Source organism: Metopolophium dirhodum, chromosome 7 (assembly GCF_019925205.1).
Source record: "Metopolophium dirhodum isolate CAU chromosome 7, ASM1992520v1, whole genome shotgun sequence".
Classification (NCBI taxonomy): Eukaryota; Metazoa; Arthropoda; class Insecta; order Hemiptera; family Aphididae; genus Metopolophium; species Metopolophium dirhodum.
In genome coordinates, this window is record NC_083566.1 from 18,703,281 (window position 1) to 18,731,110 (window position 27,830).

General features: G+C 29.8%; 4 protein-coding genes across 4 annotated transcripts; 3 read left to right on the forward strand and 1 right to left on the reverse strand.

The window, feature by feature from the left end:
• The first annotated feature begins 347 nt into the window (after positions 1-347).
• Positions 348-18,688, forward strand: LOC132949730 (diacylglycerol kinase theta-like). The gene is given in 18 exon segments (XM_061020764.1): positions 348-1,571; positions 5,470-5,552; positions 5,628-5,736; positions 7,373-7,593; positions 10,547-10,703; positions 10,762-10,866; positions 10,956-11,090; positions 11,904-12,021; positions 12,089-12,279; positions 12,355-12,440; positions 12,442-12,568; positions 12,647-12,956; positions 13,762-14,087; positions 14,341-14,464; positions 16,919-17,071; positions 17,129-17,288; positions 17,346-17,453; positions 17,769-18,688. Coding segments are annotated over 18 exon segments (2,748 nt in total). The 5' UTR covers positions 348-1,456; the 3' UTR covers positions 17,889-18,688.
• Positions 18,689-18,841: 153 nt separating this feature from the next.
• LOC132949733 (uncharacterized) lies at positions 18,842-21,171 on the forward strand. The gene has a single exon (XM_061020766.1). It carries the CDS (start codon positions 19,489-19,491, stop codon positions 20,050-20,052), a length of 564 nt encoding a protein of 187 aa, XP_060876749.1. The 5' UTR covers positions 18,842-19,488; the 3' UTR covers positions 20,053-21,171.
• Positions 21,172-21,356: 185 nt separating this feature from the next.
• Positions 21,357-26,283, forward strand: LOC132949731 (uncharacterized). The gene is made up of 14 exons (XM_061020765.1): positions 21,357-22,066; positions 22,152-22,289; positions 22,353-22,471; positions 22,569-22,713; positions 22,786-22,915; positions 22,974-23,142; positions 23,212-23,392; positions 23,449-23,566; positions 23,640-23,880; positions 23,953-24,109; positions 24,172-24,303; positions 24,547-24,664; positions 25,238-25,395; positions 25,469-26,283. Exons 1-14 carry the CDS (start codon positions 21,576-21,578, stop codon positions 25,569-25,571), a joined length of 2,400 nt encoding a protein of 799 aa, XP_060876748.1. The 5' UTR covers positions 21,357-21,575; the 3' UTR covers positions 25,572-26,283.
• Positions 26,284-26,591: 308 nt separating this feature from the next.
• LOC132949734 (mitochondrial pyruvate carrier 1) lies at positions 26,592-27,661 on the reverse strand. The gene is made up of 3 exons (XM_061020767.1): positions 27,372-27,661; positions 27,197-27,297; positions 26,592-27,132 (listed from the first exon to the last, which is right to left on the reverse strand). Exons 1-3 carry the CDS (start codon positions 27,437-27,439, stop codon positions 26,957-26,959), a joined length of 345 nt encoding a protein of 114 aa, XP_060876750.1. The 5' UTR covers positions 27,440-27,661; the 3' UTR covers positions 26,592-26,956.
• Positions 27,662-27,830: the final 169 nt, after the last annotated feature.

Consider the following 27,830-nt stretch of genomic DNA (forward strand, 5'->3'; position numbering starts at 1 on the left):
GGTAGGTGCGCTGGTACGCTACCCGTCCCACGGCCGGCATCAGCTATAATTATATTACAGTGGCGCGCGGCCATTGCGCACACGGTAAAAGCTGGTGGCGGAACACTCGGCGTTGGTCGTCAGATGGCGCCCCCCGTGTGACACTTTATCGACGCCGACGAGTCGACGGAAGGGCCTGGCCGACTGGCGCGGGGGCGTCATCGTCGTCGGCTGCCCAGCGGCACCACCAACACCACCGTAGCACCGCATACGTGCAAACATGCATATGTACGCACACGCCGTGGCGGTGAGTTGTGCGTGTGCGCGGCGCCCGCGTACAGCCCGTGACGTCCGTCGACGATATAGTCGCTGAAGTCGACGCCGCCGCCCGCCTGCCGGCCCGCAGCACACGCGCGCGCGCCCTAGACAGTTTGTACGCCGCGCTTGTGTGCTTGTGAGCGTGCGCCTGCTTGTGTTTGTGTGTGTCAGAGCGTGTATACTTTTACGTGTGCGGGCGTGCGGTCCTGTGTGCCCGTGTGCGTGTGCTTGCGCTAGCGCGTGCGGGAGTGTGCGAGAGTGTGACGCGCGCGATAATCCAACGACGGAGACCACGACGGTGCTCTCGTCCTGTGTTAGTCGTGCCGCGACGATGGAATACGGGCCAGAAATAACGTGATTATCCGCGCGGCCCCGTGGGCGATCGCAGTCGCGTTTTATACCGTTATACATTATTTATCATTTATTATATTCCGCGCTGTATTTTTTCGTTTGTTAAATCTAAGTTTGCCGGCACCCTACTGCAATAGCGCCCCCCGCGTGTGTGCGCGCCGTATTTTCCGCGGCCTCCTCGTCGTCGTCGTCGTCGTTGTCGTCGGCGGATCGCTACACCGCCGCGCACCAGAGACCATCGGCAGCGGCACCGCGCGACACGCGTCGCCGTAGTGTTATATCTGCACGAGCGTCGGCCGCGGTGCCGATCGCACGCGGCGGCGGTGGTCGTGGCGTTGTATCTCGCTCGCAGCTGATTGTAATATTATTATTATACTGTCATAATAATATCATCACACGGCATAATAATTTACGTAATAATTTAACGCGCAGCATCGCATACACCGCGCCGCCCAGTGCAGGTGGCCGTGGTGGTGGTGGCGGCGGTGACATTTTTTTTCGCGCCTCGTCTGCTCGCTCGTCGTACATACCGTGCCGCCGAACAATGTAGTAACGCATCAATCACTTCGAACACGCGAACCTCCGGACACCGGTGCCGTTTGATTACGGTATCGTCGTCGTCGTCTTCGTCTTCGTCGTCCCGTGTGTCGGGACGTGTGCGTGTGTGTGCGTGCGTGGTGCGATCGTAGTGACGTGTTTGCCGACCGGGTTTCGGCACATATAGGAAATCTGGCTGGGACGGAAGCGGCCGGGTGCCGGTGCGGGTGGCGGTGGGGAAGGCGGCGGCGGCGGCAGTGCTGTTCGCGCAATGGCGGATTGCCGAGGGCACGTATTCACCAAGAAAACCTTCCACCTACCGGCCTACTGTCACAATTGCACCAATTTATTGTGGGGCGTCGTGACGCAGGGCAATTTCTGCACAGGTTTGTCCCCCCGTGTTTGTCGTTCTCTCGCCCACTCACTCGCTCTCACTCTCTCTTTCTCTCTCTCTCCCACGCGTGTGCGAAACTACCCCCTCTGACTTCCCCTCCTGATACAAATTTCCTTGACATCATCCACTTTGCGGCAAGTATCTCTCTCTTTATATATATATATATGTATATATTATATATATATATTATCACATTTATTATTATTACAACTTACGAGTATGACGAGAGTGTCGGTGGTGACGTGCTGGTGGTGATGGTGGTGGTGGTTTAGTGGTGGTGGTGGTGGTGGTGTCGCGTATTTCTACATCGGCGATGAGATTTTTTTGTTCCATTTTAACGGGAGAGTTGAGAGTACAATTAACACGTTTGTGGGCCTTTAAAGGACCTTATGGCCATTTCTCTGAAATTTAATAGTACCTACATTTTTATAAAATATGTTTATGTGTATCTATTTACTATACATTATAGTATTACATATTATTTGTTTTCTATATAGTATATACAGAGCGCATAATCCGATTATACCACAGGTGTACTTTGTCGATTGTTTTAACGATTGCGTTGACCCCCATATCAACTGGTACTCATATAATTCAGAATGATATAATAAACTGTTTGGTTGTAATTGTGTATTCCTCAGGTTGCAGAAGAATTATTTGTTAGAAACGGTTTTTGGCCTTGAATGAATAGCATCGTGTTCAGTAAATTATAAATTGACATCGACCAAAATGTTATACTCGTCATTATTTATTCAATGAGGTTTTTCACTTATCGAGTTCTATAGTAATATTCAATATATTTCAGCCAAAACTCTTTCGATATAATAAAATTTGATACTTCTACGTCTAAGTATATTTATTTTAGTTTATTGTTTCAAATACTGTCTTGGTTCCATTGTAATCAAAGATACGCGAGTGTAATAACTTTATACTTCCAAAATATTTAGAATTATTGTCGAATTAAAATTTTAATAAGTTAATCATACCCATTAAATGGTATATTAAAAATCATACATTAAATTAAATGCAATGTAATATAGATTGTAAAAGACAAACACAGCCAACCTTTTTTTTTGTTTTTTTATAGTATATTTTGTTATTAACCACATAAATACACATGTATAGGTACATCATACCTACATAAAATGTTGTTTAATGCACGGTAATTATTGTAGTAGCTATGACCTATTTGGTCTTGTCGACGTCACTGAAAAGTTTTAACATTGATCTGCGGTGAAGTGGCCGATAGAACGATGAGAGAAAGACAAACAAAACATAATGGTATAATATGCTCAACACGCTTTATTTGAAAAATAAATTGTTTACCGATGTTTACTGGCAGTGTTTAATGAATAAAAATATTTAGATTAAACTGACAAAACACACATCATTGTAAAATCAATACATTCATCGTTCCACTTAGAATCTAAAATTAATTAATTTATATTAAACTAGAATTTAAAAAAAAAAATACTAAATTATGCTAAATAAATCGAACATATCATAGAATAAATGCCATTTCGTCACTATGATCAAAAATATCTTATAGAAATATTTTTTTTAAGTATTCTGCTTAAGGGTAAAAATTATTTCTAAGAGTTTTCATGTTTTATCGATGGAAAAATGATAAAGTGACTTGAGCATACTAATATCCAGTTAAATATATACTATAGTTATACAGTAATTTTAAACGAGTTGAAAAATATGTTTTAAATATTTTATGGGATTGAGATATTGTATACAATATATTGAAAATATGAACAGATTTTATAAAATACATAAATAAATGATGCCTAACGTATTTGATTTAATAAAAATCATTAACCCATACGTATTATTTATAAGGATTATAATACGTCACAGCAAACAGCATAATCCCAACTCGAAACAATTTACTCCAAATTAATATAATCTAACCAAATATAATTTCCCACATAAAAGGAATTATTATTAAACGGCGTTCTGTGTATGCAATAAAAGTACATATTAATTGTAGTATACGTCTTGTTCTCGTAGAAACGGTCACCGGTGTTCGATGGTCTTTCGTTTCAAAATCCTCATTGTTAAATATGTTTGTGAAATTAATTTTTTTGTACTTAAATAAATGTTTTCACCGTAAACGTGTTGTGTTTCCAACACTGTTAGCAAATATCTTCGTGACGTCAAAGGCAAAAACTTGCTCGACCCGTATTCCCGGCGCACTATAATCCCTATGGGACTTGCCCCCGAACAATTTTACTCTCTTACAAAACGCCCATAACTATTATTATACTTCCCCTACTATAAAAACGTACATATAATACTATAACAATGGATACATGTGTTTAATAAATTGCAGTTAAAAAAATAATTTTACCCAAGAGTACAGACAACCTGTACATGACAGGACACGAACTTCCGAAAGTAATTGAAATCTAATATAAAATCATGGAATCTAGTGTTGTTAGAAGTTACTTCTAGATATATATTTTTAATATACCTAGTACTATCCCAAGTGAATTGAAACATTAATAATATTAACGATTACAAGTTTAAAATATTATACATTTTATAATGTAATATCCAACTGTAATTATTTTATTACTTTATATATTTTAAAATAATTTTTAGAAATACCTTTTCCATACCTATATCATTTCAAATTTATTATAACAAAGAATAAAATCTGTTATGTGCAATAGAAAGTATTTAAATTTCCGTGGTATTATTATAACTACTGACTAGGTTTAGGGGGCTCCAGTCGATAAAAAAGTGACTTTTAGGCATATGAAATAATATGTGTAAATGCGTTAGATACCTTAGTGAAATAATGAAATGGATTTTGATACTGCTGCAACGTAATACACGTGAATATTTTTAATAAACAATACTTGTCCCCATAATGAAAATATTTAACATATTATACGACTAGATAGGTTGAACTTTCTTTACGAATTCCATAGTACTTTTTCATATTATTATGATTAGGATTACAATTTTCGTGACAATATTTTCTTTTAAATATGTCTGGAAATACAGCTATGCTTTAAGAGAAATATTAGATTCAAATACATTGATAGATAATTTAAAATATATTGGCAGTTACAAATGCATTATATATTGACCAAAATGTATAAAAAACCCTATAAAAGAATAAAAAAGAAAACCAACACAAGTCAGTTCAGTTAAAGTCTGCCTACGTTATATAATTTAATATAAACTATAATGAAGGGTTTTAAATTTATACTAGTGATATGTACTAAAAACTAATAAAGTACTTATTTTTAAAAAAATGGGAATTTAATAGACTAAAAATATAGTATGTTATTTGATAAGTTTTATACAACTGTATACGAATAAACAGCTAGTGAAGTGTACCTACATTAAATGGCAATAATATCAGTTATCCTAAAAAAAAAAATGTATCGATGAAAAGTAATTTTTCAGTTATTAAATACTTAAAACATTTATATAAATTAAACACATTTTATGAGTCAAATTATTTTATCTACAATTTTTAAGGAGATTAATGACTATACATACATAATTTATACTTTTAACGTACTATTTGACGTAATTATTATTTTTATATTTATTATTAACAAATAATAAATAAAATTCTCAAAAGAATTGAGTGAATATTTAAAAAAAAATGGAATTTATTTGATTTTTTGTTTGAAACATAATGATTTTTAAGTGTTGGTTAACTTACATTCTTCTGTTTGCAACTATGAGAATATTGAGAATATCGTACGGAAATATGTGTCAAATTTATGTACAAATCATAATTTAATTTATTATAAATGTAGATATTAAAACCTACAAACGTGTTGGTTTTGGTCCTGTTTATATTATTGTGTAAACTGTAGATCGCTTACAGCCTTTGATTTTTTTGCTTTTTAATGTTTCAGTATGTAATTATATAGCTCACGAAAGTTGCCTAAAAAAACCCGGCATATCACCTTGCCATAGTCTAGCAGCTAGTTTAATTAAGGTAGGTAACACTATATATACCACATAAAATAGTAAACTTTTAGTTTAGTATCTACATTTTTCATTTTATCATTAGAATCCAGTATCACATTGTTGGTCCGAACCAGTAAGAATTAGAAACCAAAGATGTTGTAACGTTTGTCGGAAAAGAATTGATGGTCGAACATTCAGCGTTACATGTGAAAGTAAGTATACATCTATTATCCTTAAACAGTGTTGTAAAATTGAAATTAAACCAAATTTCACTCAAATATATATTTGCGTATAAAAGTTTCAATTTTACCCCTTTCAAAATGATAAAATACCCCACTGAAAAGAATTGTTTATAAGTTAGTCAATTAATTTTTACGGGTAAATAAATAATAGTTTAGAATAAATATTTTATTTTTAGTTATAATCTAAGTTTTAATTTGCAAAAAATCATAAATTGTCCTATTATTTGTTTTTGAAGAAACGTTTGTTTTTAATTATTTATTTTGCTTTTTTATAGTTTGTTTGAAATAGTATGTACAAATCTTACATAGTACATATTATTTATATTTGTTCACACTTTGAGATTTCCATTAGGTATAGGAAATAAATCTATAATATAATTAGCCCCCTGGTACGTCAGTAATCTCTCTCTCTACTCTGACCTCAAAATCCCAACTAATCTCATACACTAGCCGCACACTATTATAAATCATTTCATAAAAACACTTTCAACCATTCAAATCCTCTAATCTCAAACCTCTCCTCTCTTACTCTTCCTGTCACCTTACACCCCGCCGTCTTAAACGGAATTGGCCCAGGGATCTCCTTAATATTAATAAAAAAAAACGCTTATAATTATGAAATAGGGTATTGGACCCCCCTTCTATCACGCCGTCCAGTCCTGTATACTTGTGCCCCCCCCCCCCCCATATTACCTATTGTATATTATATCCTAATAAAAAACTTGATAATTTATATAAAAATGAATTATTTTAATTTCGAGCATCACTTATAGGTACCTACTATAATCAAAGTTTCTTGGATAATAACCTAGTTCATACTATATATTGTTTAAAAGAGAACATTATAACATTTAAACAATTAAAACATAAAAAAAAAATTTTTTGTACCTACCTTAAAAGTTTACTAATTTAATGACTTCAATTTTTTAATTCAAAACTATATATTATTGTATACACTTTTATGGACTGAAAAACATAACGGTTTTAATATTTTATTTTCCCTTTATAACTCATCAGAATATATAACATTCATAATTTTTAAATCTATGCTTATAAGCCGAGAATAAATCCTAAGAAAATATTGAACATTATAATTACTAAGTTTTTTTATACGGTTATCTTATGTTATTAATTTATTTCAAAGTCGATAGAATTTCTGGATAATGGGAAAAGTAGATAAATATTTTGAAGAATTGAAAGCTATACAGATAATTTATTATTTATAGTAAAGTGGTACCTATAATATTGTTGAATGTTGAGGATAATTTAAAAATAATTTAAATCTCAACTGATTTCTAAAAAAAGTACATATAACATAGTTCTGCAGATATAAAAATTTGAACTCAAATTATAATTAACGAAGAAATGGAGCTGTAGAGCACAATACTATCTTGTAATATAATATTTAATACCGAATGGAAAAACATAAAAAATTTAACATAGAATAAATAAAATTGTATGTAAAAATGTGTGGCAAATAAAAAAACTAAAAAATTCTCTTAAATAATTTGTTTTTTAACCAAATTGTCAATGAGCCCCTGAGATCAAGATTTCCCTCCAATATATATTATTAAAAAGTTTAAAAATATATGTAAAACTGTTACAGTTTGTCATTACTATACCCATGTCGATTGTATATCATCGGCAGTGGCGGATTGTAAAGAAACAGCTACCTATCACCCCGGAAAGTTGTTGGATTCCGTGCATCATGAACATCATTGGAGAGAAGGAAATCTTAGACCTGGTGCAGTGTGCTACGCTTGTGTCAAACCATGCTGGACCACCGATTGTCTGGCAGGATTTCGATGTGAATGGTGTGGTATAACAGTAAGTGAATCTTAGATGAAAATGCGTTTATTAATATATTTGCATAGCGTAATAGTAAATTAAATCCCAAATATGATTGTTCCAAGATGCAAGGTAGGTATTTTACATAAAATATGATTTAAAATTTTAATAATACGATAATACAGCTAGGGTACATAATATATATATGTATATTAAGTATATTAACAAGCATTATAACCTTTACAAGAAACGACTATGATGATTATTTGAAATCAGTTATAGTGAAACCAATTAGCTACCTATACCTATTCTATATACCTATTCTATATTCTATATGGTATATAATATATTACTTATATTAGAATATTTTAATTGATATTTTTATACAAGTAAATTTTAAAAACCCAAAAAATATAGTAGGTATATTGTGTGACCACGAAAAAAATAGGGTACACGGAAAAAGTGAAGTTGTTACGCCTGCGCAAAATACGAGAGTTAAATCATAATTATTATTATATTAGTATTTTATTTATTAGCTAATTGTTCGCTCATGGAAAAAACTTTACCACGGGAGATAATACTGGGAATCATAGAAAGTAGATACTAATAATTATAAACCTGTCGTTACCTGAGTAAAGAATATATTATGCACAATATGGCACAGATGTCAGATATAGATAATAATCTGTTTATTATCTATATATCTGTGTGATATGGACACTTTTAAATTTCTAATTAGTAAACTGGTAACCTTTTTCAACACTGCGAAAGTTAAAACATATTTGAGAAACTCAATTTCAGAAAATCATCTCGCGTAGGCCGTAGGTTTAGCATTATTAAATATTCATAGAAATATTTTTATATCTGATGATATTACGAAGGTGTCATTAATGGGTGGCTTCTTCAATCAAAATTTCCATTTTTTCCTGTCCATTAGCTCATACTCTTATTGTGCCGCGTGTACAGATTCTGTGTACTATTAATAAAGAAAAAAAAATCTGATGATATGGTTTTAGACAAGTTTGCCAATAGTGGACGAGCCAGACGTTTAAAACTTATTATTTAATACGTACATTGTATACATTGTGATTTAAATCATCAAATATAATTTTTATGTTTTACTGTATGAGTGTATGTCTATGTTTATACATTTTGTTCAGCCCCTCCCGAAATAAAATTCTGGATACGCGCCTGTAACTGGCTTATAGAGTGTAAGCTGTTTTTGTGGATACATGGTATAATATTTAATAATATATTATAAATTATTCCAGAATTTTTTTAAACTATAAATTACAAACGATTTAACAATAATACACAATTGATGCTAAAATGGAATACATGATGTCAACACTGAAGTACGATAAATAGTAAATACATATGTTTTTCATCTCAAGTTTGAATTATTACTTAAATATTATCATCTTATATAATTTGTTGAATTGTTGTGAACATTTTTAAATTATGTATTACTAATACCTACTTATACACCAAATGAAATGATTATCAATCATCTACCCAGGTTGTAACTAATCTTACAACTTAAATACATTAAACCAGTATAGCCATAATATATTCATTGTACAATTATTATGTTCCGTGAGAATAAATTTATATTAAATTCAACTATTCCGAACAAAATTAAAATTATCTAGTTCAGCGGTTCCCAACTTTTTAGTTATGCGGACCACCAATTATGTAAAAAAAACTTTGAGGCCCACTGACCTAATATACAGGTATAAAAATATAAAATGTAAACACACACAAAAAAGATGATAAACGAACTATATAGACGTGTATTAAATCATATAAGAATCTCGATGTTGATGCCAATTAAAATCTGCTGGCCCTTGGCTTAGATTCTCGACCAGCGTCCAGCCTCGGCCCATGGGTTGGGAACCGCTGATCTAGTCTATACAGAAATTTTCAATGATTTTAAAGATTAGCTTATATTTTTGTATTTTCTATACAATTGTATGATTGTATTATCATCAATTCATACAAATTATTCTATTGACAAGAATATACATTTTTTAACATTGGTATGTTTTTGAGCTGGATACAACTTTTTTTCTGATTGATTTTGCGTAACCAATTATGTTTTATCATTGTCATCTGTCATACTATTTCGCAATAGAAAATTTGTAACATTCTATTTCATACTTTTTCTCTGAAAGAAAAATTGTTTTCAATTATAACAATACCCAAAAACATATCTATGATGATTCCTTAATTGTCCTTGCAGAGAAAAATATAGAGTAGCATGCTACATTTTAAAGATTTTTATTATAGATCGAAACTTACAAAATAAGGTTTTCAAGTTTTTAATTTGACAATTTTTTTCCTTAATTATAATTTAGTAAAACGTTAAATATAAAAATATATTATTTTACCTAAATTTAGGTCTTTCTTCTTTATTTTATACATTTTAAATCGTTTTCTCAATTTAAATATTATATAATATTATACAATATACATGCATATTTGTTATTAATTATATAATATGTTAATATTTCCATTTAAATCCGATCTTAATGATATTACTTAATTTATTTCATAATATTAGTATCTATTTAGGCATTCCGTTGGTTTGAATTCAGAGATCATCGAATGGAAATTATAATTACTAACTTCAAACATGTCTATATTGTTGTTTTAAAATAACGAAAAAATTAACTTTAAATTTTAAAACATACAGTCTTCTTTATATTTCTTTCGGTTTTCAGTGTAATTAATAAATATATCTGATAATATTCTAGATCAACATTTACTTTATAACTATAGGTGAGGTTAAATTGTATATAGCTACATGTTCAAAAATAAAACTATTTTATTAATTTAATAAATACTACTCACTATATTAAGTACCTATAGTATATATACTTAGACACTGCTAGACTACTTAAGTTATGACATAACTTAAATCGTTAATATGCCATGCGTTTTTTTTTTAAATTTTTTAAATTTTTTTTTTCAAAAATATACATTTTTACAGGCTCATGCAACATGCCGAAGTCAAATATCTTACGAATGTGATTTTGGTATACTTGGTCCAATATATTTACCACCACACGCAGTTAGCATTCCACGTACTGAGGTGCCAATGGAGTCAATTATTGGTGTACAAGTGCGCAGAAAAGAAAAAGCTACGCGTAAGATGGACTCGAAAATAATAATAATAAATTAACTGATCGTTATTATGTTTATTAGCTCGAAGTATTTCAATTGAATTTAGTAGTGGTGAAAGTAAAACTAAAGACATTGAAGATGAAGAAATGTATGAAGTTGAAAAAAAATTAGAAGATAAAAATGAAGGTGCTTATAAAAAAATAATTGTGCCAACTGCTAAGTAGTATATTATATTATTATGTATATTTAATGTTTAAATACAATTTTTAATGTAGAACTAGTTAAAGTGTATGACGGCGACGCATCATACCTAAAACATACAAGTTTCACGGTCAAAGTTCCAAAAGCAGTAAAAACCGAGACGCTCATTTCTACAATACTTCAATCATTAAATATCTCTCAATCTGCAGGTAATTATTATGAACACGAGTAAAATATTATTATTTTTTAAATAATCTTCAGTCTGCAGGATAATAATGTATGATAATTACACATTTGCATGAATAACTAATTTAATAAATAACCTAGTAGTTGATTCAAAATGATGTTTTTTTGTAATACCTGCGAGAAATTATTATTAAAAATATTTTAATAAATATTTCTTAATTTTCATAGATACCTTATTTGAAAATATGTTTAGTACCGTTTCCATTTTTGCTTCAAAAAATCTTTGCTATTAATTAGTGTTTTACTATCTCAGTCCTTATCACTTGTCTTGTACTCTCGTGAATATTTCCTACCATACGTTTCCCCTGTACTGTATAGTGTATAGCCATCAGCTACGTCCGGGTTCTTCCCCTAGTCCCTTAGTTCTCCCCCTTAGTCTTTTCCCGTCTACCTATAATATATTTACAGTCATTATTGCTATCAATGCGCTTCCATCCGTTTGTCAAACAGGCGTAAGCCACTCAAGAGTTATATACTCCTCATGAATTTTACCTACTATAAGTTTATATACTTACACAAATAATTTATATACATGAATTATATTTTTTCGATCTTTTTACCATTATTAATTGGGTTTAGCATTCTTTTTTCCTTTAAGAGATCCTTATATAACTCCTTATTATATTATGATCGTATAGCTGCGCTTTTGGAACATGCATACGTAATATCTACCTATACGATTTATATATATATAAATATACCCTATAGCAAGTACTGAAATATAAGTAAATTTTTGTGTGAGCTGTTTTAATAAATTATTTATTTTATAATTTTAGAAAACTTTTATTTGACTGACGCATATGGTTTAAACGAACCAATACTGGAGGACCCTAATCCAATAAATAACGTTACTAGATTAGGAGGCAAGAAACCTGCCGTTTTTCTACGCCTAAAGTTAGTTAACTTGATACTAGTCACTAGAATATAATATATTTACTATTTATTAAAAATATTATTTTAGACAAGACAGTCACGGTGGTTTGGTTAGAGTTTATCCTGGGCGCTTGCAGACTGATATACCTTTTTGCGTAGTTTCCGTCGATCGAAAAACTACGGCCAAAGATCTGATCGTTGAATCTTTGACTCGGTTCGGCTTTACTTCACACAATTCAACAGACTATAGACTCAGCCAGCTTTTGTTGGAACATGGAGGTAAATTTTCAAGATTTAGCAAAATGCAATAATTATTGTTATTTCATTATTTTTAATTTATTTACTATTTTAAAGTGACGGAACGAGTACTAGATTTCGATGAAAAACCATTAGATATAATAAAAAATATTGGGCAAGAATCTCTCCGACAAATGGAATTAATTGCGGTTCTATTTGCAACTTAAGCAGGATCCTCATGGTCCTAACATCGCTTTATTTATTGGAAATTTACCGAAAAATTTATCTCAGCGAACATACGAAAATATATTAATGACATTTTTAGGAGAAGGTAATTAATGTATACTCTGATGAATTAATAAAATGGGATGAAGAATATATTTTTAAATTATGTTTTGTTTTTCTATAGATTGTAGGTTTATAACTATTGGACCAATTTATTACGAGTATGGTTCGTTGGTAATTATGTACAATGAAACTAAAATTGGTGTGAATGCAATGTATCTTCTTAGAGGCGCTGAATATGAACACAAACATCTGTTAGTTATGTTATTACCAAACATTGACCCAGTAATGGTACCAGCCGAAACACAACCATTATTAGTATTTGTAAATGTCAAATCAGGTGGTTGCCAAGGTTTGAGCTTGATATCTAGTTTCCGAAAGCTGCTTAATCCTTATCAAGTTTTTGATTTGGGAAACGGAGGACCACTTCCTGGGTATTAAAAATATTTATTTTTTAATAAAAAATAAGTGTAGGTAATTTTAATCATAGTAAAAACTTTTTGGAATTCTATATTTTATTTTAGGTTTTTTGGGTCAAAATATTTTCATAATTATCTTTCAAAATATTTGCATAGGTACTTTATTTTTAAATATTTATTATATGACTCAATATTGTGATATGTTATAACTTATAATACATAATGAAATCCCGTGTAGTTTGTACTTATCATTATAAAATAAGTACCCAAATATAAAGGGCCAGACCGTTTTTAGTCAAAAACGTACCCTTCCCTTTTCGGCCGATTCACTTTTAGGCAAAAACAAAAAGTTCATTAATAATTAATATTATATACTTTAGGACTTTATGTTATACTTATACAACTTATATGTTTTTAATAATTTTAATAATTTTCTAGGTATAAGTATAACATAAAGTGCTAAAGTATATACTATGTAATATTGATTATTATTGAATATTTTGTTTTGGCCAAAAAGGAATAGATCGAAAAAGGAAGGATACGTTTTTGGTCGAAAACGGCGATGCCTAATAGTGTGTCGATAAGCAATAATGTATTATTCACAGTATTATTAATTACCTATGTAACATAATTATTTTATTATCATACAAAGCTATAACGCACATTTAATCTTATTATGTTTAGCTGTGTAAGTACCTAATTAATGTATAAGACCAATAAATTCAAAAACTTAGGATTTTACTGAATAATAATTAGTTAAATAATTTATTTTGTATCTGAGTTATCAAAACAGTTATAAAAATAGCTGTTTCATTTTTAGGTTGTATGTGTTCAGACATATTAGAGATTACAAAATCTTAGTTTGTGGTGGCGATGGTACGATTGGCTGGGTGCTTCAGTGTTTGGATAACGTGGGCCAAGACAGTGAATGTTCATCACCACCATGTGCTATTGTTCCATTAGGAACTGGTAATGATTTAGCTCGTGTACTGAAATGGGGCGCCGGGTACAATGGTTCGGACGAACCTATACAATTATTAGAGGATGTCATTGAAGCAGAAAAAATTAGATTAGATAGATGGACAGTGGTTATTCACCATGAAGATAGGGCGGATGGTCGACCAATTCATGTGCCTAATTCAGTTGGTAAGCTTTTTTTTCAATGCATATTATATATATAAATACATATGACAATTATATACATCTAGATATATTTATACAGTGAAACCTCTAAATACCAGACACTCTCGGTTGCTATTCGGAGGTGTCCACTATTTATAGTTGGTTCCCAAAAAAACGTCCGTTATTGAGAGGTGTCCCTTAAATGAAGGTTTCACTGTATTCATTATTGTATTTATACATATTAATTATTATCCATCTACTATTCATTTTATTAAAGGAATGAGTGAAGACAATACTCAGATTTTTGTTATGAACAATTATTTTGGCATCGGTATTGATGCCGATTTATGCCTTGCATTTCATAAAGCAAGGGAAAAAAATCCAGAAAGATTTAACAGTCGGTAAGCATTTTACAACACGATCAACTACATACATTAAATAGTTAAAAACTTATTTAAGTTATATTATTTCCAACAACAAAACAAAATCGAGTTTATAAATAATAATTTTCATAATTATTATAATTAATACCTATACTGGAAATATTTTACTAGGTATTGATTTCCCAAAGTTCTAAGTAGATCGAATGTGCTACCAAGTACAATACTTAAAATTGAAGAGTATAGCAAAATAATATTCTGCTTCAAAACGAACGCAAAAAAACTCCACACATTACTGCAAGATCAATTATACCAATACATTCCTCGCTCCGCTAAAATTTTAAAACACTAGGTATATTATATTATATACAATATTATAGACCAGTGATGCCAAACCCGCGGTCCACAAAAGTATTCTACATGGCCCCTTACAAAAAAAAAATTGTAATTATTTCAAATACAATTTATTCATTAATTTGTGAACTATTTTAAGTATAAATTCCAAAAATACAATAATAATAATATTAAAAAATGTGTAAAGATGTTTTACATTTACTGTTAATGTAAAATTTGTCATAGTATTTCGTTAACTAATAATGAAAAGTCTGGTTGGATTTTTGTTGTTTCAATTCTTAAAATTGAATAAGGTACTCATCCATTAATCTTGATATATGAACTGATTTTGTGTATTTCGTGACACACAATACAATAAATTTACCCATTGTAATATTGTATTCAATAAAAAAGTAGTTTATTGACCATGTTTCATTAAAAATTCGACTATCTTCGCTATATTTACGTTTTTTGGGGTGGATACAACTTTTTTTTTTCTAACATATTTTTTTGCCTAACCTATTTTGTTTATCTCCATAGAAACGCAAATCAATAATTAGGTATTATTCTAAAAATCAATCTATATAATAGCATGCTACTAGGTATTTCTCCTCTACACTATACCAAAAAAACATATATATGATTCCTCAATTTTTCTTGCAGAGGAAAAATATCTAGTAGCATGCAACTTTTTAAATCAAAAAATATTAAATAATTAAATAGTAATAATAAATATAATATATTTATTTTTCTATCAGACAATTTCCAATGAAAATTTTACAATTTAATATCAACCTATTAGTGCACTATCATGACTTCAAGAGCATACTGGTCCAATTAATAACATATTACTATAACTGTATATTTCTATCATCCCTAAGTCCCCAATGTGTAATATTTTTAATATCTAACCAATAAAAATTTGATGTAATATAAGTAATAGTGGCAATATTTATGTTTAGTGGTCCCCTTGAAGATTGTTTACTAAAGTAGCCCGTTAAAAAAAAAGATATAAGCTCTATTCGATTATTAGGCATCAAGCTAGGTACAAGCTAGGTTAAGGATTTGGTTTGGCCGGGACTGTACTGGTTTTGAATATAACGTCCCGTTGTCCCGATAAAGTATTTCAGGTCAGTCAATTGACAATTGTCCTGGAATCAAACTTCAATAATTTATGTTCTCATACTATCTCTTACTAAATATTTCTAGAAGAAAAACAATATATTGTTTTGATAAATGTAAAATGATAAAAATATAATCAAGTTAATTATTTGATTAAATATTTGAATGACGAAATCTATTTTAAAATTATTTTCTTGGCTTGGTGAAAACAATTCGTTATTGATGAATATATTCATCGTTTTCCTGTTCCCCACGACAATTTTTGTTATTCCTTATCGATAATTTTATCGGTTACTCATTCCGATTTATAACGTTGAGTTAATTATTGCCTTCTACAAACGCATGTCCACTATGTCGTATTGTCGTAGAGTGCCGACTACATTGTGTGTGGTATTTTAAGTACAGAAAAATAATGTATTGAAACTGATGGTAGGCGGAGGAGTGGTGTGATTTTTCCTATAAAAAGTATACAAAAAATGTTTGTCCCGGGTTCAGTAAAATAAAATATGGCAACCCCTAGCTAGATTCAATTCGCTACCAGAAACCTCCCTCAAAGTTGACAGTCAAAACATTTTTTTTTTAATAGAAAAAAAAAATAAACTCATAATTGTAAAATCAATACATTTATCGATCCGCTCAGTATCTAAAATTACTAGTGACATATAAATAATTAACATATAAAATCCATGAACTATGAATACAATACAATTTAAGATAAAAGAGACTTTAAATAAATGCACGCGTATAATGCATACTATACATAGCAATTTAAGTCGTATGATACATCACGAATAAAATTTAAATAAGTGCCTTGTGTGGCTTGGTGGTTGGCCGCAGTCACTAATTTGTGCTGCGGTCAAGCATCGTCCAGCGTCACTAGCTTTTTAGTGACGGAATCATCGCCTAACCTATGCACTATAGTCTATAATACTATATTATTTTATTTATTTCGATTAAGCAGAATATTTTTTATCACTACGTAATATGCAAAGTCTAAGAGTTGTATTCTATTTATTATAGAATCGGCAACAAGATTGAATACTTAAACGTTGGGTTACGGAAAATAATTCATCCACCTTGTAAAAATCTTCAACACGGAGTTCGTCTGGAAGTGGATGGAAAATTAGTAGTACTTCCTCAACTCGAAGGACTTATTATTTTAAATATTTTGAGGTATTCAGTTCGTAATATTACTTAAAACAATTAATAACACTTGTTATTTGTTTTTAGTTGGGGGTCAGGAGCTAAACCATGGGGACGAAATTGCAATGAAGAACAATTTTCTACACCAAATCACTGGGATGGTATGCTAGAGGTTGTGGCTGTATCTGGAGTAGTTCATTTAGGACAGATCCAAACAGGGCTTAGATACGCTAAACGAATTTCTCAGGTATATTTTATAATTTATTTATTTTGTTTTACCTAAAATCTAATACTTTTTTTTCAGGGTGGACACGTTAAAATTCATTTAACTAATGAAGTTCCCGTACAAATTGATGGCGAACCTTGGGTCCAAGGACCTGGTGAATTAGTAATTCTTAAATCTGCTTTAAAAGTATGTCGTATAATTGGTTTAACATAAAATAATAAATATTTAATTTAAAGTTTGAACTCTAAGTTTTAATATGAAGTTAATTATCATTATTCATATTCATGCTTCATGTTCATGTAACTATTGCCATTTGCCAATTTTTATTTTTTGTTCAGCGTTATTTTTTATTATAATGGCTCACATTTAAATTGTATGTTTAGTTTTAATTTTTTTAAGTTTTTTTTTTCATTTAATAAAATTAATTCTGAAATACAAGTTAAAAACTGTACTGCTAATTTATAGAATATACCAAAGAGTAATAAAAACAATTTGTTTTAGGCGACCATGCTTAAGAAAGTAAAACGTACAGAACGGAAGCAAACCTCTCGGACACGAGCTGTTAAGTATTTGGCCAATCTACAAGCAGTTGCATCTGTTAATGGCAGTGAGAACGAATGAATCTAAAAATTCTTAATTCCTTTCAATAACCTATCCCTCGGCAGCATACAAATTGTCAAACTGGTTATCGAATATTATATCTGTGTTATTCATGCATTTGATCATTTTTATAGGTAACTAATATTAAAAAACAAAACATAGCATAGGAGCTCCGATGCTCTATTTTAAGACGATTCCTGGATATTGCTTACCGACTGTCATTTTAGTATTAAACATTAATTGTACCTCCCTCAAGACGCTATTTTTGAAAGTATATAAAAATGATTTACATACGAATCCTGTACACATTTAAATGGCGTTCGTATACAAAAACGTTATGCATATGCTTTCAAAAATAGTGACGTTGTACTTAAATCGAAGTACCTATACCTAATTTAATAACTACATAGATCTGAGGAAATAAAATTAATTATATGCACAAAGCAAATAATGCTCTTTTAGAATTTTAATTGTTGCTTAAAATATTTATTATTTTTTATTATTATTAAATAATTGATTAAAATAAAATTATTTAGAACCAACATTATTGGTGGCATAATCATTTGTGGGCTCAATTCGTTGTGGCAACTTCCGAGTGGTCATAATGGATCTCAAACGATTACGTCATTGATTTAAAACGTTCGTTGGTTAAGTTTTTGGTTTAAGTTTGTATATTAAGAATAATAAACAATTTTTGCTTATTTAAACTACTATTGTTCGCAATTAATTAACTATAGGATTATAGTAATTTTATTTTTATCGATTTTCATCGAGTTATTGTAATATTTTAATTAATGTAAAAATAAAAAATCCCCTGTAAATTGTATTGTATTAAATTACTATTAAGTGTTCCTAAATCCTATATACACACATTATTTTCCATTTTGTGATACACAAATATTATATCAGCGATGTCCTACATCCATTATTTAAGAATATCTACAGAAATATGTATTTCTTCTAGCAATCTAGCCTCCTTAGAACCCAGGTCGATGTATTTATAAATTATTGAGTTTATATATTAGTATATAACTATGTATCTATATAAGTATTATCATTTGTCAGTAGTTTAAAGTGTGCTATAACCAGAGGTGTTCCCATAGGGTATACTACATATACGCCGTATACTCTCAAGATATTTTGTCAGAACTATGGGTATACTGCGTATACTCTCAAATTATATACAAAAGTAAAAAAAAAACTGGTTTTGGTTACTCAGAAAATGCTACGAAAGTTAATTATTATTTATGACGCTGATAACGGAATTATGACACTTATATCTTACAACTATTATTAGATTCTCAGAAAACAAGAAACGAACTATCGCGTTAGATAGATTAGATTAGATGATGGAAATGCGTCTGACTCTGAACACGATTAATTTAATCAGTACATCCGTTACCGCCGACTTGTAACATTTTATTATTTTTATAAATCGATTGTGCGTTGTGTGATCTACCGTTCTCTGTTTACCGTGAATAAGTTCTTAATTCTTTTATTAATTATTAATTACTAACGTATTCATTTTATTTGAGCAGTTTTATTAATTTATTTAATTGAGTTTAATTAACTATCCTAATCTATTTTACTGTATAAAGTGTTATTTAAATTTTTATCAAATATGAGTTCGAATTTTAAACGTGAAAGCGGAACACTTGATAGTTTTTTTATGCCCCGAGAAAAAAAACCTAAAAATGCGACTAATACTGCCATTTGTGCTACTAGTTCACACGAGCTAGTGATGCCCAATGAAGATAATTTTGTTAGTGATAGTCAAATCGATAATCAAATACAAGATGTATGGGATACTTCCAAAATTTGGCGGACATTAGGTTTTTCTGAATTTGAAAGTGTAGTTGACTTCCGTTCAAGAAATGTTTTTTCTAGTTGCATGAAAGCATTAAATATACTCCCAACTTCAACAGCTGATTGTGAACGAGGGTTTTCCGATATGAATTTGACAATAACTGATTTAAGGACTAGATTAAACATTGAAAATGTGTCAGATTTGATGTTCATCTCTATCAATGGCCCTTCAGTTGCAGATTTTAATCCTAGACCTTATATTAAAATTTGGTTAAGAGATCACCGTTCTGCCGTTTCCACTCCTAGAGGTAAAGAAAGAAAAGAAATAGACGACGAAAATAAGATGCAGAAATTATTTTTTAACAATTTATTTAATTAATTTTTTTTAGTATTTGTATATTTTCATATTTTATTGACTTATAAAGGTAATTTCAAGCTTTTTTTAAAAGTTTGATTTTTTTTTTCATATTTTTAACACATCCTTTATAATTATAGACCACAGTAAAAATATTTGTATATTATTAAATATTCATGTTTATTACTAAATCATGGATCTTCACCTTGACTAGAGTCTTAGTATACTCTCAAAAAAAATATTGGGAACACCTCTGGCTATAACCTATCCAATTATCTAATTATTACAGTAAATTAAACTTTTATCTTTTTTGTGGTTCTAACTAGGTACTATTTTTAAATTAGAAAAATAATGTTGTTGAACTTTAAATCGTCTGAACCCCAAAAGACAGTTTTAAAGTGTGAATATAGTAAGTCCACACTTTTCGTATACTATTAGTCCATAAAAAAAACATGGTGTTACTGTTAGTTGTTAAATGGAGTTGTACAGAATAGGTAATAGCTTTAATCTGCTAGATTTACTATTGTCACCATCAGTAAACATTTTGAAGGAGAAAACATAGTCCTTAATTAAGCATACGCACCTATTAAACACTAAAATAATTTGGAAGTGTTAAAACTTGAAAAAGTTCGTGAGAAACTGAAAACACGCAAGTGGTAGAGATATAGGCATATAGCATATACGTTTACTCAGGAAACTTCGAACTTCGGAGCAACCGTGACGGAAATCACCAGTCACCACCACGATTAACTATTAAGGATATAATATCTTTAATCGTGGCCATCAATCTTACTTCTCGAGTGTAAGTTATCAATTAAATAACTTCTGGTTCCGATGGACCTTCGAACAATCCAACGTATTATAGATAATTATTTTAATATAATATTTCTCTTGTACCTATACTGTAATACATTATTACTACTATTAGGTACTGTAATAAATAATAATATAATCACAGAATAAATTAATCTTAAATATATTTTATCTATTCTTCTGTATAAATGTATAATCATAGATTATACTATTAAAGAATCTTTAAACTATAATATGTATAAGTTATAAAAGTATATAGTATATTATTTTCTTTTTCATACCTCCCTATATAATAAATTGTTTTAAATATTTTCCACGGTATTATGAATCTGTTTCATAGGCGTTTCATAGATAAGAAAAAAAAATAGTTTTCGTTTGGTTATTGTTCTATGGATTGGTTGCACTGTCAGCAACAAGTGGTAGATGGTAGTGATTACATCAACTGTTGATAACCTATAACTTTTTATTCGTTGTTAGATGTAAACAAAACAATTTCAGACAAAACAACTCCACCCAGTTACATTTAAAAATTCCTACACCTGTAAAAAAACGAATACAATATATATTAGAATATTAGTTTAAAGTCATAAGACATCGTCGAAAGTTGTGATCATTATGCGTTTAATGTTTAATTGATCGCCTAGTATCTTAATTATTGCTTTTTTTTATATTTTATTTGTCTGTAAAACATAATTGTTTTTTTCTTTTAAATGTGTGTAAAAATCTGACAAAAAATGTTTCATCTGACGTATTTATTGTTTATGTTCGTCTCTTGGACGAACGCCCAGTACGAATGGCAACCTAAAGATGCAGTGGATGAAATCCGGCTTAAGTTAGACAAAATAAATTCTGATAACTGTGGTTTTCAACCGTTGAGCGAGATATATTTGCCCGAAGACACTGTGTCACATATACCGGATATCAAAGATGTCGTGATCAATCCTGTATTCCCCAATCGTACAGCTTTGCTGCATTTAAGCAACATGGCATTAAATAGAGGATTTTTCTTTAGTTACATATCACAAGCCAGATTTATACGTCCAGCAATTAATGATACATACGATCCAGGTATGATGTATTATTTCTTATCGACAGTTGCTGATGTGTCAGCTAATTCACACATTAATGCAAGTGCTATATATTTTGCACCAAATATGTCTTATTCACCATCCTACAGAGGGTTTTTCAATAAGACATTTCCATACTTTGCTCCCAGGACATTTCGGTAATTAATTCATCCATACTAGATTAATATAAAATAATTGTTAAATATAGGTAGTTTAAAATATAATGAATTTATTAATAATTAGAGCGGATGATTTCAATGATCCTATACATTTGGAAAAAATGTCAACCTTAAATACATTTACTGTCAGAGATTTGGGCGCATTTTCTAATGAAAGTCTTACAAAGGATTATACATCAAAACATTATGGAACTAATGAATGGTAATTAATTATTTGTTATAATCTTTGAATGATTGTATATTGAATTTAAAAACAATATTTTAGGTATTCAAAGTGGCTTCCTGATAATGTAGTTGGACGACATGATACCAAGACTACTTACCAAGTAGAAATTCGTTATGCCAATAATACAAATGAAACACACACATTCCATGGTCCGCCAGGTAAATTTTGTTATTTTTAACATCAATATTTATAACAATTTTATTCAAAAATTGTTGTAATATTTCTATGTGAATATAATCATCTTTTGTTCGCTAGGGGCTGATGACATTCCTGGTCCAATTAAGTGGACAAGACCATATTTTGATTGTGGACGTAGTAACAAGTGGTTGGTAGCGGCTGTTGTACCAATCGCTGACATATATCCTCGACATACTGGATTTCGACATGTTGAATACCCTACGTATGCCCTCTTTTGAAACTATAATGAAACTAAATAAATTTATTAATATGTAATAATATGTTAATCATTTAGTTATACCGCTGTATCAGTGATAGAAATGGATTTTGAGCGGATAGACATTAATCAATGTCCTGTAAGTGCAGGAAACTCTGGTCCTAATCGTTTTGCAGATACGGCAAAATGTAAAGAAGAAACTACATTAGTAAGTATTTTGTAAATATAATTTAGAATTAAATTAAATAACATCTATATATTTATAGTGTGAACCATTGGATGGTTGGGGTTTTCGGCGAGGTGGCTATCAATGTCGATGTTTACCTGGTTATCGATTAGGAAATACAGTTCGTCGTCCATTCCTTGGAGAAATTATAGAACGGGCGACACTTGAACAATATTACAGTGGAGTATTTGACTGTAAACGTATTGGATGTATGTTATTTTAATGTCTATCTATGACAAAGCACATTTGCTTATGTATGTATTTGTTTTTTATTTAAGGGCTTCAAAGTAAAATTGTTTTCCCAAGTCAAATGGATCCATATCTTCGTGAGCAATATTTAGAAAAAAATTCTGAATACAAAAACTTTACTCCAGGATTAGGATCTGTAAAAGATTCTCATATCAATATCCATGAAGTTATTAATTCCATACGAGGAGTAAACCCAAATAATTGCAATGAGTAAGATACTTCATACAACATTGAAATAGATTAAATTTAAATGTTTGAATTTTTAGTTATCGTAAGGAAGACTTACAACTTTTAGGTGACTATGGATTTGGAGCGCATCAACAATTTGCCAATGAAGCTAAAATGGCTGTTCGACTTGCTAACTTTATTAGTGCATTCTTACAAGTAACTATTTTTGTGTTTATAAAACATTTTTGGTGTAAATTAATTTTATATTACACAATAAATATTTTTTCAGATATCAGATCCAAAAGAGGTTTATTCTGGTACAAGAGTGGCTGACAAGCATTTATCTGAAGATGAAATGATTGGTGAAGCATTGTCTATTGTAATGGCCGATTTTAAAATATGGTCAGCTGGTATTTTCTGGGATACAAATAAATTTCCTAATCGTACTCTTTTTGCTCCATACGCTTATAAAACGGTGAATTATGGTCGTAAGGTCTTTGTTGAAGATTTAGCCAGATTAAACAAGTCTGGTAAATTAATATTATTATTTCGCACATGATTTAATTACTTGATATCAGTATAATAGTTATTGAAATGTTTAGATGAAGTATATACAAATAAAGAATGGTTTACTTTTACAAAACAACGATGGTCTACTAATTTTGATAGTTTAGAGAAGTTTTATGTTAAGTTAAAATTACGATATACTGAAGAAGGAGGCCATTTGAACAAATTTGAATATTATCCTACCTTTTACAGGTAATAAACTATAACTAATAAAAATACCAATCTGTTAATATATAATTGAAATCAAATTTTAGAGCTGCAAATTTGGATCATGGTTATTGGTCAGCTCCTTATTATGATTGTAATGGCCCTGCAAAAGATTGGTTCATTCGTTATGCCGTTCCATTTTTTGGCTGGGATAGTCTCAAGGTTAAATTGGAATTTAAGTAAGTTCTATTTAAATTTAGTATTAACACTTTAAGTGCCTCCCAGTAATTGATGCCAGTTGCTTAATTTTTAAGTGTATGAATGTATGAATAATCTCCTTTTCCCATGTAATGTGTTTATTTTACCACATCTTTCCCGATGTTACTTAATGTTTATGTTTAACAGATTTTAAAGTATTTTTTTATTAAATACAATTTAAAATGCTGAGAACACATCTAATATAATATACATTTTATTTTCAGGGGAGCAATTACAGTTACAATGCCACTTTTGAATTTGGACATAAATCAGTGTCCTCACAAATTTTATGATCCCAATGCTTTTAAAGGAACACACAAATGCGATCAACGTAGTTCATATGTATGTTCATTTGTATTTAAAATGTATAGCCCAACAAATGCAGAATAAAGTATTCTTACTAAATTAAATTTTATAAAATTGGGTTTTTTCAGTTTATTTGTTTTAAGTCTAAATTTCTTGCAAACAATTACTTAATTCTATACGTGATGAATTACAACCAATTTTTATTAAGTTATAACACTGTTTATCATATTTTATAACGAGAAGATATGAATATCAAAATTGTTGTTTACACATATTTTAAATACCTACTCGTGATTCTGAAAATATATTTTTAAATTATTGAAATTGTACCACGTAAATCAATCAATTTTTAACTTTTTGAATAGTCTTTTAATTCAGAATGTTGTCTGTGTGTAACTGATATTCAACTTTAAATTGGAGAGTGCAATACATGTCTGATAATATTACTTATTAATTTAAGTTTCTAAAGCTTTTATAATACACAATTTGCCTTTTTTAACTAAATACTAGGAAAATACTTATCATTTTAAATATGAATACTTTATTCTGCATATTATTCTATTTTATATTCATTTTTATACTATTTAACTTACAAAAATCATGTTTCAGTGTGTACCAATACAAGGGCGTGGTTACGACACCGGTGGTTACAAATGTGAATGTATACAAGGTTATGAATTTCCATTTGAGGAAGAAGATTTCACTTATTTTGATGGCCAAATGATGGAAGATGAATTTATGCACATGTTACATAACAATAAAACAAGGTATTTATATTTACTTAATTAGTAGATTAAAATAGACTATAGAGTATTCTTAACTTTTTATGACTTTTTATAGGTATGATACTTTCAAATGTCGTATAGCTGGAGCTGCACTTCCTCTTAGTAATGTTTTTTACGTTATGGTATTAGTCTTGTGTAGTTTATTAATGTGGGCTTAATAGCTAGTATTCAAAGTAGACTGATGTGTTCTATCAAAAAAGTATTTTTAATTATATTATAAGTTTAATTGATATTTGCAAATGACCCAAAGTTATAGATCAATAACCTTTCAAATATAATTTTATTTTTAATTTCAATCAATTTTGACTGAATCTTTTATTTTGAAACTCATCATTTAATTTGACATGTATATTCTCAATAGAATTAAGTTTTTATACATACCCAATGTTTTTAGAGGATTGCATAAAATGTATTTTTAATTGTACTTCCTTTTAAATGTATTTTCTATTTTATTTTTAGTTATTTTTATCATGTACTATATGTTATAACTGGTAAATGCAGTGCATATATGTGTTAATTTGAAACTGAATCCGTCCATTAAATGTGATCAAATAGTAATTGTAACGATGTTAATGTTAATAATTAAGTTTTTAATTTTCATATATTCTAATTCCTAACATTAGAAACGCATCAGTTTTTTTTATTTTATGTGAGACAGTATTGTAATTATGATTTTTATGATTTATATTTTGTTTATAAACATATTAATTAGCATACTTAAATTTCAAATAACATTATTTAGTTAGAACATTCAAATTAATATAATTTATTCTATTAGTATTAATAATTATTCTCTGATGTTTATATCATTAATTAATAAAAAATATAATTTGCGAACAATAATTGCTTATTTATTAACTATCAAAAGGTTATAAATTATAAATAATACTAATATTATTGTTGTTTTTTTTTTAACCAAACATTAAAGTATTTTACTCCTATTAAAATGTTGATGGTAAATTATTTTTATAATCATAAATCATCACACATTAGTCACTGACCATAAAATCTGAAGAATCTTTATGGGAATATCCACAAGATATAAGCTTTATTAAAATAATATCCTACATTTTGACATTTTCCTCTGAGATGTAGGTGAAAGAATAATAAATTCTATTATTCTTTAAACACAATATAGATGGTGTTGCAAATAAACAATTTAAAAAATAGATACGCAGTTAAAGGCTACAATTATAATTTATTAAAAATAAATAACGGTATCATAAGAAAAAACCTTATAACAAATAAAAGTAAAGTATACACGTTCAATTTGTAATCGTTATAAACAGCCAAGTATATCTCAGTTTCTTACAATGGTAATGAAATACAAAATGAGCAAATAATATGAATACATAAAATACATTATCTAAATCATATTGTCAACATTTGTTTACAATAGTAACAAGTGGATGTCATTATGTTACAGTTAATATGCATTTCTATAAATGCATGTTACAGAAGCCTATCACAATAAAATTTTGATTTAAATAATAAATTACGTATGTCGTATCGTATACCAAAATAAGAAAAAAAAATGGAATATTTAAGCTACTTCATTTTTTTTATCCTCTTTATTAGATAAATAATTATAATTAATGAATCTTGAAAGTTGGACCACTTGAGCTACTTCATTTGTTGCATGACAAGCAAACAAAAGCATATTACGTGGTTGGACTTTCCACGCGAATCTCATGAATGCAATTGAATACAAGCATAATGCTGAAGAAAACATCATAAATTATTATAACTATATGCAAAATTGAATTAAGAATAAATGTATTACCTCCAGTCATTTTACCACTTATTAGTTCAGGATCTTTTCTAACATCTGATAGTGCTGCTATTGGTATACCCCAATTTGCTATTGGACCCCAAAAATGAGTACTAAAATAATTTTTTAAAAATGCATACTTCAATTGCGCTCACAACAAAATTAAAAACAATTAATAAATTTTTACCTCATCAAATAAGTACGGAATTCTTTACTCTTGAGTTGTTCAAACAATTTCTTACCCATGGAAGCCATATTATTTTGTACTTTTTGTAATTTAAAAAAATAAAGTATAGGTATAATGACTTGAAAAAGTTGAATATTTTGAAGGTTAGACTGATGAGTGATTAGTGAAACTAATATTATTCAATTGAAAAAAAAATTATATTGGAAGTTCTAGAGGTCAACGTCTAGTCTCAGAACTGAGCAGCTCTAAAGAGCAAAAACAAATTGTTTCTGTTAAACAATGATGACTGATAAGGCATGTGAAAAAAGATTTGCTACTTTGGTGGTTGACGATAACATAATATAGTTTCATTGTCACACAATTTTACTCAATGATACGCATGTTAAATGACGTCACAAACTCACAAAATAATAAAAAAAAAATACAAAATTCTTATCAACAGAGTTGTTGTTGATGTGT

What these genes read in the sequence shown, in the direction of transcription:
- LOC132949731 (XM_061020765.1), top strand. Translation starts at nt 21,576, where the DNA reads ATGTTTCATCTGACGTATTTATTGTTTATGTTCGTCTCTTGGACGAAC. An exon ending in TTATTAGTGCATTCTTACAA is followed by an intron (nt 23,567 to 23,639) that starts GTAACTATTTTT and finishes ATATTTTTTCAG; the next exon opens with ATATCAGATCCAAAAGAGGT. An exon ending in TTACATAACAATAAAACAAG is followed by an intron (nt 25,396 to 25,468) that starts GTATTTATATTT and finishes GACTTTTTATAG; the next exon opens with GTATGATACTTTCAAATGTC.
- LOC132949733 (XM_061020766.1), top strand. Translation starts at nt 19,489, where the DNA reads ATGAGTTCGAATTTTAAACGTGAAAGCGGAACACTTGATAGTTTTTTT.
- LOC132949734 (XM_061020767.1), bottom strand. Translation starts at nt 27,439, where the DNA reads ATGGCTTCCATGGGTAAGAAATTGTTTGAACAACTCAAGAGTAAAGAA. An exon ending in TTCCGTACTTATTTGATGAG is followed by an intron (nt 27,298 to 27,371) that starts GTAAAAATTTAT and finishes AAATTATTTTAG; the next exon opens with TACTCATTTTTGGGGTCCAA. An exon ending in AAGTGGTAAAATGACTGGAG is followed by an intron (nt 27,133 to 27,196) that starts GTAATACATTTA and finishes TGTTTTCTTCAG; the next exon opens with CATTATGCTTGTATTCAATT.